Source organism: Thunnus thynnus, chromosome 3 (genome assembly GCF_963924715.1).
Source record: "Thunnus thynnus chromosome 3, fThuThy2.1, whole genome shotgun sequence".
Classification (NCBI taxonomy): Eukaryota; Metazoa; Chordata; class Actinopteri; order Scombriformes; family Scombridae; genus Thunnus; species Thunnus thynnus.
Genome location: NC_089519.1, coordinates 9,114,512 through 9,127,973, shown reverse-complemented (window position 1 = coordinate 9,127,973; position 13,462 = coordinate 9,114,512). Strand labels below are relative to the sequence as shown.

The window sequence follows — 13,462 nt, the reverse complement described above, 5'->3', positions numbered from 1 at the left end:
GTGTTTTTCAATGTGATGTGGCCATTACGGTTGAGAGACAAACACACAGCATACTGTCTAATGATCCCCTACAGAAGTCTATTCATGGTGAATGCCGCAGGGTTGACAATATAGACGCTATAAGTAAAAACCGACTCACGCTGTGATGAAAGCTGAAAAATCAACACCGAAAAGGATATATGACTGCCAGGCGTTCTGACCTAATGGGAACGTGCTAGTGCAGCTTCCCATCATGTCACACCTCTCCCAGCCTGGAAGCCTACACCAGAAGGAGAAAATTCACTTATGTTCCATTATAGAAAAAGCAAAATGATCCTCCCTTAAAAATCCAAGCCGCCACAGAACTTGTGCATCAAAGACAATAAATAAAATATTGTACGTTTTTACTGTTGCTCCTCTGCTGGCTATGGAAAAAGATTAGTGTCAGCAGAGGTCGTATTTTGGCTTTCACGGAATCGCTGAACTCTAAAAACATTACTCGTTATTTTAAAGTATAGATTCACAATTATTCAAGTCTGTCTTAGAATAATAGTCACATGCCCAAATGAACATTGAGACATGTTTTTCTTGCTGTAATCATTCCTCCTCTTCATTACAAGATCCATTCCTGACATGCTTATAATGTAAGTTAGTCAAATCAAGTGGATATCTTTCATTGTTACAGTCTTTTTAATAACAAATTCCCTTTCGTTACAATCGTTCCACTGCACGTTGAAAGGGAAAAACTGTCCTAGGAAACACAAAGACGGAGTTTTATACTAAAAATCCTGTAAATTTGGAAGATATCCCCTTGGTTTGACAGCTGAAGCTTCATATTTCACGTTTGCTCAAAACAAGGACTATTGATTGTTGATCCCCATTACCTAGAAGCACATTAGGAAGGGATCTTTTAATGGCCAGTGTGAACTGAACAAATTTGAAAAGTTGTGAACCTACACTGTAAAAAGAGAGTATATAACTGCAGGCCTAGCTACGGTATCAAACTGTAAACCCCACATTCTACAGCAAAGTACGTCATCATTCTTACAGTAATTAGCTGTTAAACAGATTACAGTAGTGACAGTAAACAACAGTAAGATACTAGTGACCACAGCTGCCAGTGGTTTCATGTAATTTTTCAGGGAAATTTCTTACAATCTGAAAGTTGGTTGCTAATCTCTTTTAGAAAATACAGTAGATCCATTTAAAGGGATAACCCTGGCAACAGCAAGGGAGCACGGCAATTGGCCTAATAACCCCTCCATATGGCAATGGTCTAGCCCCAACCTGTGTGTGTGTGTGTATGTGTGTGTGCAGACTTTTAAGGTCTGTGCTAAATATCAACATGGATACCAGACTTAAGATAAAACTAATTCAGCCCCCCCCCACAGCTCCGTCTCGCTATCTCTCTCTCTCTCTATGTCTCTCTCTCTGTCTCTCTCTCAGGGCTGTCTGCTAAGCCTCTTACCTATGGGATTATTGGCAACGCTAGGTATTATATAGCTTCATTCATCTGGATGATGCGTTATTAATGTGTTGGGGAATGAAACCATCTGTAACGGCGGTAGAGGATGATGGGAGGATGAGGGGAAGACTTGGGTAGGGTGGGTGGGGGGGGGTCCAGCTGTCTTACAGAAGCAGGAGAGATGTCTGGGCTGGAGTTCTCATGATGTGTGTGTGTGTGTGTGTGTATATGTGTGTGTGTGGTCGGGTTGACACAGAGCGATGCAACTCTAATTGGTGGTAATGGTGAGGTTTGTTTGAACAGACTTGACAGGAAAGAGATGAACAGTAGTTATGATCTTTGATTTTGCAGTTTTCCAGATGAGGCATACAAAGGCATCAAGCTGAGCACAAAGCGCACGCAGACACGGAGGCATATACACAGTCTAACAGACGAGGAAGGATACTTATATGTGTTTGTTAAGCCCCTTTCAGACATGCACATCACCCTGTACATTTACTGCCAAAAAAATACCCAGAGTTAATTCTCCATGAAGGTCTTTCTGGTAATATGTCTACTTTTCCCCTTTCAGACATCCGTAACATTGCTGGGTTCATCTATCTGTTAAAGTAATACCTTTTTTATATAACTTTATTTTTCAAGATGTGAGGCAACATAGTGATATATAGTGACATATAACCAAAGTAAACAACAAAGGAAAAAAAAGGATAAAAGAGGGACAAACAACAGCATCAAAAAAAGGCTACAAATAACAGCAAAACTAGTAAAAGATAAGATAACGTACAAAATACACACATTTATACACCCGCCAACTCCCCGCATCCTCCCACACTCACCTCAAAGTAATAGCTTTTGAGCTTTCAAACATACAGAAAGGCAACAAACAAAAGAAGGAATCTTCAATAAATGCACAAATAAATGGAGAAACATAATGAATGCATATGTTATGGCCTTCAGAGTCACCAGATCTAAACCTAACTGAACACCTCATAGGACATTTTGGACCAACAGTCATCCACCACCATCATCAAAACACTAAATATCTTTTGTAAGAATCTCAAATTGCTTGTTTTGTCCAACAAAACCTGTAAAACCCAAGACATTCAATTGATATAAAGCAGCAAATCCTCACATTTGAGAAGCTGGAACCAGTGAATCTTTGGCTTTCTTCCTCATTATTATGACATAAACCATTCACCAATCATCAAAATTGATTGACAGAAAATTAATCAGTAACTATTTTGATAACCGAGTAATTGTTTCTTATTCATTATTTAAGCAAAAATGCCCCCAAATTTGCTGGTTTCAGCTTCTCAAATGTGAAGATTTTCTGCTTTTCTTTGTCATACATGACAGCAATCTGAATATAGTTGGGTTTTGCACTGTTGAAAGGGACCAAACAAAACATCTTAAGGCGTCGTCACCTTTGACTTTTGCAAATTATGACGGTCGTTTTGATCGACTATGATGGCAACCCCATCCCCGCTGAACAATGAGTTGAAAAAAACTGACACTGACAAGGAGAACTATCGACATATAAACATTTAGATGTTGATTAAGCAACCTAAATACCTTTTTTAGGGCTGATTAAGTTGCATCTGTAACAATGAAAGTTGACGGTGAAGGTTCGGTCTTATCCTTATTCTTCAATCAGACAGGCTAAAGAGATACAGAGAAATTTCTTGAGCAGCTGTTCCATTCGCAAATTTCAAACAACAGCGGCCCTACTTTTCATGACTGCGTAAATAGAGAACATATTGTGCTGATGTTAAACCCTCAACACACTGTTTGCTATTAACTTGATGATGCAGTTACCCATTTGCCCTATTAAAGATAATATGATAATGTAACTTGTTCTACTCTCATCTCCTAAGCAAGAGTCAACATAATTGACAGGACTGTGTGAGTCATGCCAGGATCTTCTCTGCTCCCAAGAGAGAGAGTGTGTGTGTGTGTGTGTGTGTGTAGTATTTCTAACATCCCGACACCTGTTGAATCATTGAATGGCTATTCCTCCTTTACACAAAGTCAGCAAAAGAAACAGAGGAGGACACAGAGAGCGAGACTGCTGCCTCTGCTCTAAAGAGATTACATGGATACCGCGCTGAAAAGACCTGCACTACATTCAGCACCTGTGCTAGAAGGAGAGTTTAGCGGGGACGTGTCTGTGTTGTGGTGTTCGAGCTGCTATGGATACCCAAACCTTCAGTCTACAAACTACACATAGTCTAAAGTTTTAAGATTCCATACTGACACTGATATTTTACATATGAGTGGGATCAGTTTGGTGAAATAACATGACAGGCTTTTGTACGGTAAGCTGCATTATGATAATAATGAAATGTTTTTTTCCCTGTTGCGGGTTTTGAAGAGAGATGGTGTCATGTATACAAATTACACTTCAACATCAAAGTGTCTTGGGTTTTTTCGATGTGTCTCTTTCAAGTCTGAGGTGCGTAGTTCTTCCCTCAGATCTGAATATGTTTCCACCTCTCTCCGAAACTAACGGCACTTGAAAAAGAAGCTCTCCGTGTGCACGAGCACAATGACAGATGGACGGACTGATGGGCAGGCTGTGCTTTACTTTTCCCTCATTACAGGTTTTTTTTACAAAATAACACTTTATTGATATAGTGATTGGGACGTTTGAAATTTCTAAATCACACAGTGCATCTTCTGGGTGTCTCTGGACTGTAATTACGTATGTTCAAAGGCTTGTTTAAGAGAGAATAGTTCACACTCCGAGACGATTTACTTTTGGGAAGTGCCAATTTTACCGTCAATTACAACTGCTAAATAGGCTTTGCTATGATACAAAAACCAGCACTGACAGTGACTGGCACATGAAATGGCACTGGAACAAACTACACTGCCAAGGACGCAACGTGAGAAACCGGATCTGAAATGTGTGGGAAAGCTTCTGTTACAAAGTGAATAAGAAGATGTTACACCATTAAAAATGTTACAGCACAATAGCGTTTTTTTGTATTACTCCTTTATATCTATATTACGTGTTATGCCTGTTACATCAAAACTCAAGTTTGAACAAATGAGAGCCAACAGATTGTTCAAATTAATTTGAATGCAACACATGTAGCTTAATCCAAAACTAACACTGTAGAGTTGTTTCTCCGCTACTCCGTTTGGGGGAGGTTAAGCTAACGTTTTACATACCTTCCCATCTAGATAGATAGATTGACAGATTAGATTTCATTAATCCTGAAGGAATTTTAGCATGGTGTTAAATCCTAAATGTCACCTCACATTACTTCCCAGATGTTGTGATGATTATCCATTCACTGCAGCTTGCTAGTTTAACCCATTTTACATTAACAGAGAGCAACAATAGCCAAATTTGCAAAAAGCAACAGGGCATGCCATAGAGAGCCAAAGCGAAACTGGAACTTCTTGGTTCTGTTTCAGAAAACCCCACTGACAGAAATAACTACAAATCCAGCCTCAAAACATTTTCTTACTCAGCAGTATGTTGTGTAATGTAATATCACTATTCTTTTATTGACCTTTAACAAACTCTGTTTCCCATAAGTCCAAGACCATCGCAGGTTTTGACAAAAGAGGAGAGTCCATGAGGGGTTGTGGGTTGTTCAGACATCTATGTAATAACAGCAAAACAGAAAAGACTGAATGGTGAAGATGTTCAACAGCAGAGTGTTGGTGAATTTATGGATATGGTATCCACACTGCTGCACTGTTTTTTTTATATGTAATCATTGTTGAACTTTAATAGTAAATGCTGTAATAGAGCAGTAGTTCTTAAACTTTTTCACATCAAGGACCCCTAAATCGACACAAATTAGACCACAGACCCCATTTGATATCATTTTGTCCCAGGGTCCCCCATCTCATAAGATTTTAACTTTTAGATATTTGAATAACTGAAAGTGTATAAAACCCAAGACCAAAATAGTCATACATTCTGTCATTATGTTACTTATGAATGGAATTATAGTGAAAATAAATGATTCCCCTTTTTGCTGGGAACCCCCTGGAACTCCCTCAAGGTCCCCTGGGAGTCCCCGGGCCAAACTTTGAGAGCCTCTGTTTTCATATACTGAATGTAAACCCTGGAAACACGCTTCATTTTTTCAGAAATGCTGGATGAGAGATTGTATTGTATGTAACCATGAGTACTCCATCTGCTATGACTGCACACCCCCTCTTGTCAAAGCCTTTGTCGTAGGACTATGTGTTGGTTCAACCGGGCACAAAAAGAACTTTGTCTACATGAGTCTGTGTGTGTGTGTGTCACTATAAATATGTACATTTATGTGGGTGTGTTTGTGTGGAGCTGCTTTCCCTGCATCTACGTACATGATTCGGGGTATTTGTGCAAGTGTTGATGTGCGTGTGTGTGTGTTTGTGAGTCAGCGCTGTGATCATGGACACAGCAGAATGAATCATAATGTGGTTGTTGTGGTGTTGGCTGGAGAATAGACTGGTAGCAACAATGGATTTCTTGAAGTTGTCTCAAAATGTAAAACGTGCACGCTGCATTTGTTTAGTACTGTGCATGATTACAATTCAAATGCTAATCCAGCTTAATCAGAGTGTGTGTTAATAATAATTATGACAGTGTTTTTATCAGTTTTACTAAATATCAGAGGCTCATTTATTCCTATTCAATGCCAAAAAAATAACTTCAGGGATTTTTTTATAATAGTTACTAAAACTTACGTAAGAACATTAAAATTAGGCTATTTGTGGTCACATATGGGAACCCCCACACAGCTGATAACAGGAATTCAGGATTTCCTTCCACTTTTTGTTTCTCTAATTTTCCATGCCGTCACAGAAAGTACACTATCTTCTGTCACTCAAACTATTCAAGTGAAATATCTGCTGGCAAGATACGTCAGCAGCAAAGCCAAGTGTGAAAGAAAACGTCTTTATAATAAAACATAATTTATAATAATCCGTGGTTTATGTTGTCATAAAATACATAATCACCCTACTATGCAACAATGTAGAAAACGCAGAGGAAAAACGTGTATTTTCAGATGGCTTGTAATTCCATCTTTGCCACCGGAAACAGTTAGGAAAACTCAATGCAATGGAAAACGTGTACATCAGAGGTAATGTTACGTGTATTACTATGACTAACGGGGAAACTCTTTACAACATGTGTGAGCTGGACACTCGCTGTGCACATGGGGATCATGACAGTATATGACTACCGCGGCAGATGGAAAGAAAAGTGCTGAAAAACCAGATGTGAAGCTCGGAGCCAGACGCCTTTTCAGAAGCTTTACTCAGTCTCCTGCTGAAGGTAGACTGGTCTAATTCTGGCACATTAACAGTTTTTCACATCCATCACCAGGACCGCCTTAATAAGCACCTTTTAGTAATAATTGTGATGCTATCTCCTGTAATAAATTGATGTCAGGGACAACAAGACAGACTAATAAGTGTAGAAATTTCCGATGGGGAATCTGCAACAGGCAGCCATAGTCTGTGTGAAAGCACTGAACACATTTTTATCACTCATGTGATTATATCCAGATATATAAAGCAGTGGAGATGTAACCGACAAGCTGTGGTGTCTGTTGGACGAGAGAAGAAAACGTCTATGCTCTCAAGCAGCATTTCCCTCAAGAGACACAACAGGAGACAACCACTAATGGCAACTGTAGCTCCTGCCTGTTGGGATGACACATCCAAAGCTATGCATAATGTTTCCATCCGACACAAGTTATCACAGAAATTCTGCTATTGTCACACTGCAGCTTCTGGCTAATTCTATTCTGGATCAAAGTGCTGCTCTCCCCTCTCTGAGGCGTGGTGCCTCATATAGCATCACTTGGCGCTTATGCGTCACGCTTTAGGCTGGACAACTCTGCCTTGCCAAGCCACACACTCACACACACACACACACACACACACACACACACACACACACACACCACCCACAAGCGGAAAAGAATAAAAATGCAGTGATTAACCAGTTGAGGGAATGCATGTGGCCGAGGGTGACCAGTTGAATGTTAAGAGTCCAGGGGCCACAGAACTGCACAGAGCGAGTCGACAATCTGACAGGCGGGCAGCAGGCGAGCTGACTGGCTGGTGGACTGGCATCAGGCTGAGTGAAGCGCCTCGAGGTGATGGGGATGAAAGCCCTCCTTAAAAGGTCATGGGTGCAGATCCATGGGATGTTTTAATAATAATAATAATACACATTTGGACGAATCGGTGTTGACGCAGCGTGAACAGGTTCTGACACGACTGATCCTTTAAGAGGTCCCTGTTAGTCACTGTGTAATTAATTTATCTACAGTCCTTCTAGGAATATTATAATAATTCCATCCAACAAATAACATCAATACCCGAAAGAGTTATAATGTAGTCACTGACGAGTCCATACAGGACTATTACTGGGACATTACAGTGATATTTCATTAGAGGGGTCTTCAATTGTAAAAAAAAAAAAAAAAAAAAATAGATAAATGACTCAAATATAACCCTGTCCTTGGCCTGACTTTGTATTGTGAGGATGCCGGCAGGTGGGACAAACAGTCCTACCAGATGAAGTGAGTGAGTCACTGTAAAATCTGCGGAGGAGACAGATGATACAGTGCTCGGCTCAGAGTGACTGACTGTGAGCGGAGGCCACAGTTTATCATACTACATCACAGTCAGTTATCTGTTGATTGCACGGTGGCTGAAGAGTAGGCTATCATTGAATGGGTGGCAGCTTTATGAAGGGAAAATGCTTCCCTGCCTGCCAGAAACAACTGCGTCCAATTTCTTTAGGGCACCCTAACTGCTTGAGAGACCATGCGAGCGAGAAGCTCAATTTTCGAGAATTTAATTCCAGACATCAGGTTGTGAAAATTAATCACATGCTGCGCAGAAGCCCTGTTCAAATACAAAAACCTGCTCAGTGTGAAGCCTCCGGGGGCACAGGGCACAGTCAGTGGAGTCTACAAATAAACATTTGGATTCTTTGGCAGCCAATTTTTAAATTTTCAGCAAGCAAGGCACGGCATTAGCTCCTCTGCCTCTGAAAGGGCACAGTTCCACAGGCTATCTTTAACTTAATTTATTCATTTTGTGTGCAAGATGTTCATTATGCAGGTCTGCATGTTTGCTTTGGCTCCACACTCGCATCTATCTTGACCTTTTGTGTTTCACGTTGCCACTACCAATAAAATTGTTAGTGTTTTTGCATACAACAGATGACTCTAATCTTTGTACACTCATCAAAACCAACTCTGCAAATTAGGTTATGTTTCCATTTGGCCTTGCACAGACAGTGCTGCTGAGCCATGCAGCTACTGTATTTCACTTAAAATACCAATAGACCATGACAGGTATAGGCTAAGATCCAGAGTCAGTGACTCTGCTATTTAGGCACCTCCTCAGCTGCTATCTTAAAGGATTTGCCCTGCCATGCTATCATTCTGCCCTACAGTGAACTACACGCTGAGTTCAGATTTCATACTCAGCTTTGGCATTTTAATCTGGAGTCTGAACTGGAGTGCGTTCATTCAAACGGCGCAATGAGGCTCCTGTCCTCAGCGAGCATTCCTCCCCAGCATCGGAGGAGTGAAAAGAGCTCGCTTGCATCTGTCTGGCTTCAGACATCCTATCATTTCCCTCAGAGGCAGCCTCCGTTCAAGTGACAACAATCAAACACTCATTCATTTTGAGGCCCGGCCGTGTGCTTGTCTCTAAAAAAGCGCACACTGGAGATGTTTTGACCTGCCTGCCAACCCCTCCGGGTTTCATCCCCGGAGAGACAGTCTCTTTTTTAGCGGGGATATGAATACATTACCGGCTGCTGTATGTGGCGAGACGCCCCCCTCCCAGGCGGGGGAAGATGCTGCCGCTGCTGCCGCTGGACCCCGTGCTGGAAATAGTCGCTGCCAGCGGCTTTGTTGCCCGCGACCCGGTCCCTCTTCTCCCGCACGTTGGAGCCTCCGTTTTCCCTGTCTTCGCCGGAGTCGAGGCTGCTGAAGTTCCACACAATCAGCGTCTGCACCAGCAGCACCGTGAGGGCTGCTATCAGGGCGGACCGCGACCGGCGGGCCAACCTGCGAGCACACAAGCCGCCAACCATCTTCGCACCGGGCTGCACGGAGCTGGAGGAGCGTCTGTGGCTCTGCGCAGCGCGACGGGAGCAAGGAGTGGAAGTAGAGGGTGGACGAGGAGGAGGAGGTGGTAGTGGTGGTGGAGGAGGAGGAGGAGGAGGAGGAGGAGGGAGGGAGGGAGGGAGGGAGGCTGAGCTTTACGGTGGCGGAGGCGAGGAGGAGCATCGGGAAGGAGAGGCACAGGGCCACCGTGTGGTGAAACTTGGTGAGAGGATGATCAGCGACAGACATGCTCCAGGCTACTGCACGACTCCTTTGTCTCAGACAGCCTGTCTGTTCTCTCTGTGTGAGAATTTTTAATCTAATATTTTATCTTTTCAGGAGGGATTTTGATAATCACCACATGGCCAATCATTATTACAAGAACAGTAGGAATGAAGGGCTTCCAGAGGTCCTTGACAGATACACTGGCCCCAACAGGGGCGTAGCTGTCCCCTGACATAATACTGCCTTGGGCACCTTAATTCTTACATACTAATGTAAGTTTCACTAATTTTGCAAAGATCTTCATTTTACACCCTACTTGGATCCTGGCAGGAATCCAACAGTAAAATTAACATTTTCTTCCGTTTTGTGGAGGTCAGTAGCTGCACTGAGGAGCTGATATGAGATTTTCCCTCTCATATCATTCCCTCTCCTGGTCTGCTTGGTTGTACCTGGTCAGACATTCTGACTTGTCATAGCAGTAAAAGCACAGGTGTTACTAATTACATTAATGATGCCTCTGTTATATTCAAGTGCCCAAGTAAGTCATGACAGTGTGACAGTGCATGCACAATACCAGGAATATTAGGAAACTGAAGCAGCTAAATGGGATTCAGCCATGCAACCATTATTATTCACACCTGTGCTTTTCCTACTGTGACATGTCAAAACGTCCTCCATGACAGATCTATATTTGGAGAGCTGGTGGCAAACATACAGATGGTCTCTTTGAGATCAAGATCTCATTTTGTGGGAGACTCAGCAGAGACAACAAACACACATTGAAGAGAAGAGACAATCAAAATAATACAATAAACATCATAATCTTTGAAATCTTCAAACGGATTGAGAGATTTTAATTTCAATGTCTTTTTCGTTACTTATTGGATTTGTAATAATCATCGTTTTTAAACAAGATTTTTAATAAGTTTAGTTTGCACATGTATTTCAGCTAAATTTATAAATATGTTTCATGACCTGACATTAGTATTGAGACATGATCAGAAAACATAATTAATGGAACTGATACTGTATTTTGTGTGGAAATACAAAATATAGAACAAGAACCTTTTTTTATATCAAATAACAAACTTCTTCAAAGATATTAATTGGCGTAAAAGTTCTTTTGACTGATATTATAATCACTTCCACAATTACTCCACAGAAAACATGTTCTTGCAAATTAGACTTAATTGCCACAAGAAAATACAATGACAATTGCTGTGATTTGGCTCCTTCACAACTGTAATTGGGTTTATTGCACCTGAAAGCTCAAATGCCACAGATATTCAATCATTTCCCTGCAACTCTACATGATTAAAAAGATGCAACTCAAACTAGTGGTCTCCTCGGGTTTGTCACTGAATAGCTCACATAAAATAATTTGTCCAAGCATACCCGAGGACACCCTCTAAATGAATCTATGCAAAAAGCCAAAGCACTATCGCATTTAATACTGACTTCTTAGAAACCAAGGGGGAAAAAAATCCTGCATCAAATTACCCGTATATACAGAACTGTATGTCTTTGAAATGTGTTGACTGCATACAACTACAAGACGTGTTAAAACTATGATGTCAGCATCTACCGTCTTGCCAAGAGTTTGTGTGGGAAGCATCATAAATAACTCTAAAGTGTACACTGAGGTGGAATATTTTTAGTCCAATTAAACTTGATTTGGAGATGCTCGTTTAACACACTTCCTGATGCAAACACCATGAGGAAGAAAGACTGAAAAGTAGATCTACAGCACATTATTTCCCCAGCACCAAGAAGGTACTTTTGGTTTGGCTTGCTTTGTACTGTAGCAGGATGATGTTGATGTTGCCATAAAACTTGAGCCAGAATTTATATAACACATAAGAAATAACGGCCTTAAAATTTGGCAATGAGTTAAGAAGTTAATTGCAAAAGTAGATCTTATGCCCTTTGTAAAAAGACTTTAAAATGAACTCATGGCTAAGTCTAAATGTGGTTCAAGTACTGATGGCAGTGACTACTGAGTGTTGTAAAATAAGGACTACTGTGATGTCTACTAAATGTTCTCCCTCGAGCATTGAATCAGCCAATCATGGGCCTCAAAAGGTTATGTGTCAGGGCTGCATCACACCATTCATCATGGTTTAGTGCACATCATATCAAGTGTTGCATATGCTTTGTTGCATTGTAGCACGAGAAAGTATATATGATGTCAAGATATTTAACCTTGTTAATAACTATTATAATATTTTTTATTCAGTGTGGCTTAAGTGTACTTGGCTTGCCAACTTAGCAAGTGGCTCATGAAGACGAAGAATATTTCTAATCTTTTAACAATGTAATGTCATAACGCATTTTCAAAATGTCTTTTTCTTTACACTGGAAAGTGTGGGCGTGCTTCCTAACTGGGTTAGGACACATTTTGTGATCCCTTAGGTCATTTAGAGACTGATACCAAATCTTAACGCTTAGAAATGCTTATGCTTATGCGTATTCATTCTCAATTCAAATGAGACTAAATGATGTAATTTTTGTATGCAGTAGAGACCATAATTTTAGTTAGGTGGCTGTATACAGTACATACTGGCCCAGGGAATTAAATCCACCCTGAGAGGAGGCTGCAGTCTTTGCCAGCCTGAGTGACAACACTGGTGGTGTGACTCAGAAGACAGAGAGCTCTGCAGCTTGGCTTACTGTTGCTACACTTCAATGCAGTGGGTGCTGGAGAATTGGAAAATTCAACTAAGGCAACTCATTTTCATCAGTCCACTTTATATTTGTGTCTTCAATATGCCTCTCAAGTATCAACAAGCACCTGACTATATATTTGCAACAACTATAATTATATTATATAGTATGTCATACTGTGCCTCCATAATACAACTCCCTGCTTCCTCATCTTGTGTCTTTCCTCCAGTAATTAGTTGGCACCGGCTGTTACCAGTAACTATGTTAGTAACTGCTGTATATTTCCAAAGTCATTCTCCTCCTTAAAGTAGCATTCATTCATTTTTGGTCACTTGGGGGTCACGAAACAAGCTTTACCACCACTTTGACATATTATTACCTTATAATGTTGTTACAGTGAATGTGTTAGCAACAAGCGTCGACTATCACGGCTTCAGGGGAAAGTACCTTAAAGTGCAGTGCCACCGATGGCCGGCCCTGGCTCCAATCGACTCATTCAAAAAGCGTCAACTTCTCCCCAGAAATACTAAGTCATTAATTTTTTTCAACGAGTCACTATGGTCTCAATCACTGAATTCGGGCCCTCAAATAAGTGTGCCGGTGGTCATTTTGGAAATTACTTCTCCATTAACAAGATTTGAAGACTTCTAGTAAGCTTTGATGTCTGCCATGTGGGCGTTGATTGACAGCTGTGATTGACTGTTTGCTTAACAAGACCCTCACAGGATGCTGCCACACAATATATTGGTAAGTTTAATGTTATTTGATTATGATACCTGTCCTGTCAGCAGAATTTAGCTAAAATAGCTAACGTGGGCCTGAATATGCACCACTTGGTGTTCCCAGTCATACCTTGCTACGTCCATCTATATGTACAATGTATGATAGCAAATATTGTTAAATCCAGCAGATACAGAGCAACAATAGAATTTACTCTGAGTCTGCATCTGTATCTTGAATGTAACGTTCAGGCCCCTTTTAACTCTGTTTTGGTCTCCACCAACTCCTGAGGGAAATCTTAGTTGCTGCTAAATACTTA

The 13,462-nt window shown here is 41.0% G+C and overlaps 1 protein-coding gene across 1 annotated transcript in view; it reads right to left on the bottom strand.

Moving 5' to 3' along the window:
- Positions 1–9,650, bottom strand: part of xylt1 (xylosyltransferase I) — a 79,558-nt gene extending 69,908 nt beyond the window's left edge. The window contains exon 1 of the mRNA XM_067583953.1: positions 9,237–9,650. Within this exon, the coding sequence (XP_067440054.1) occupies positions 9,237–9,521 (285 nt within the window). The 5' untranslated portion in view covers positions 9,522–9,650. The remainder of the gene's footprint in view (positions 1–9,236) is intronic.
- Between the last annotated feature and the right edge of the window lie 3,812 nt (positions 9,651–13,462).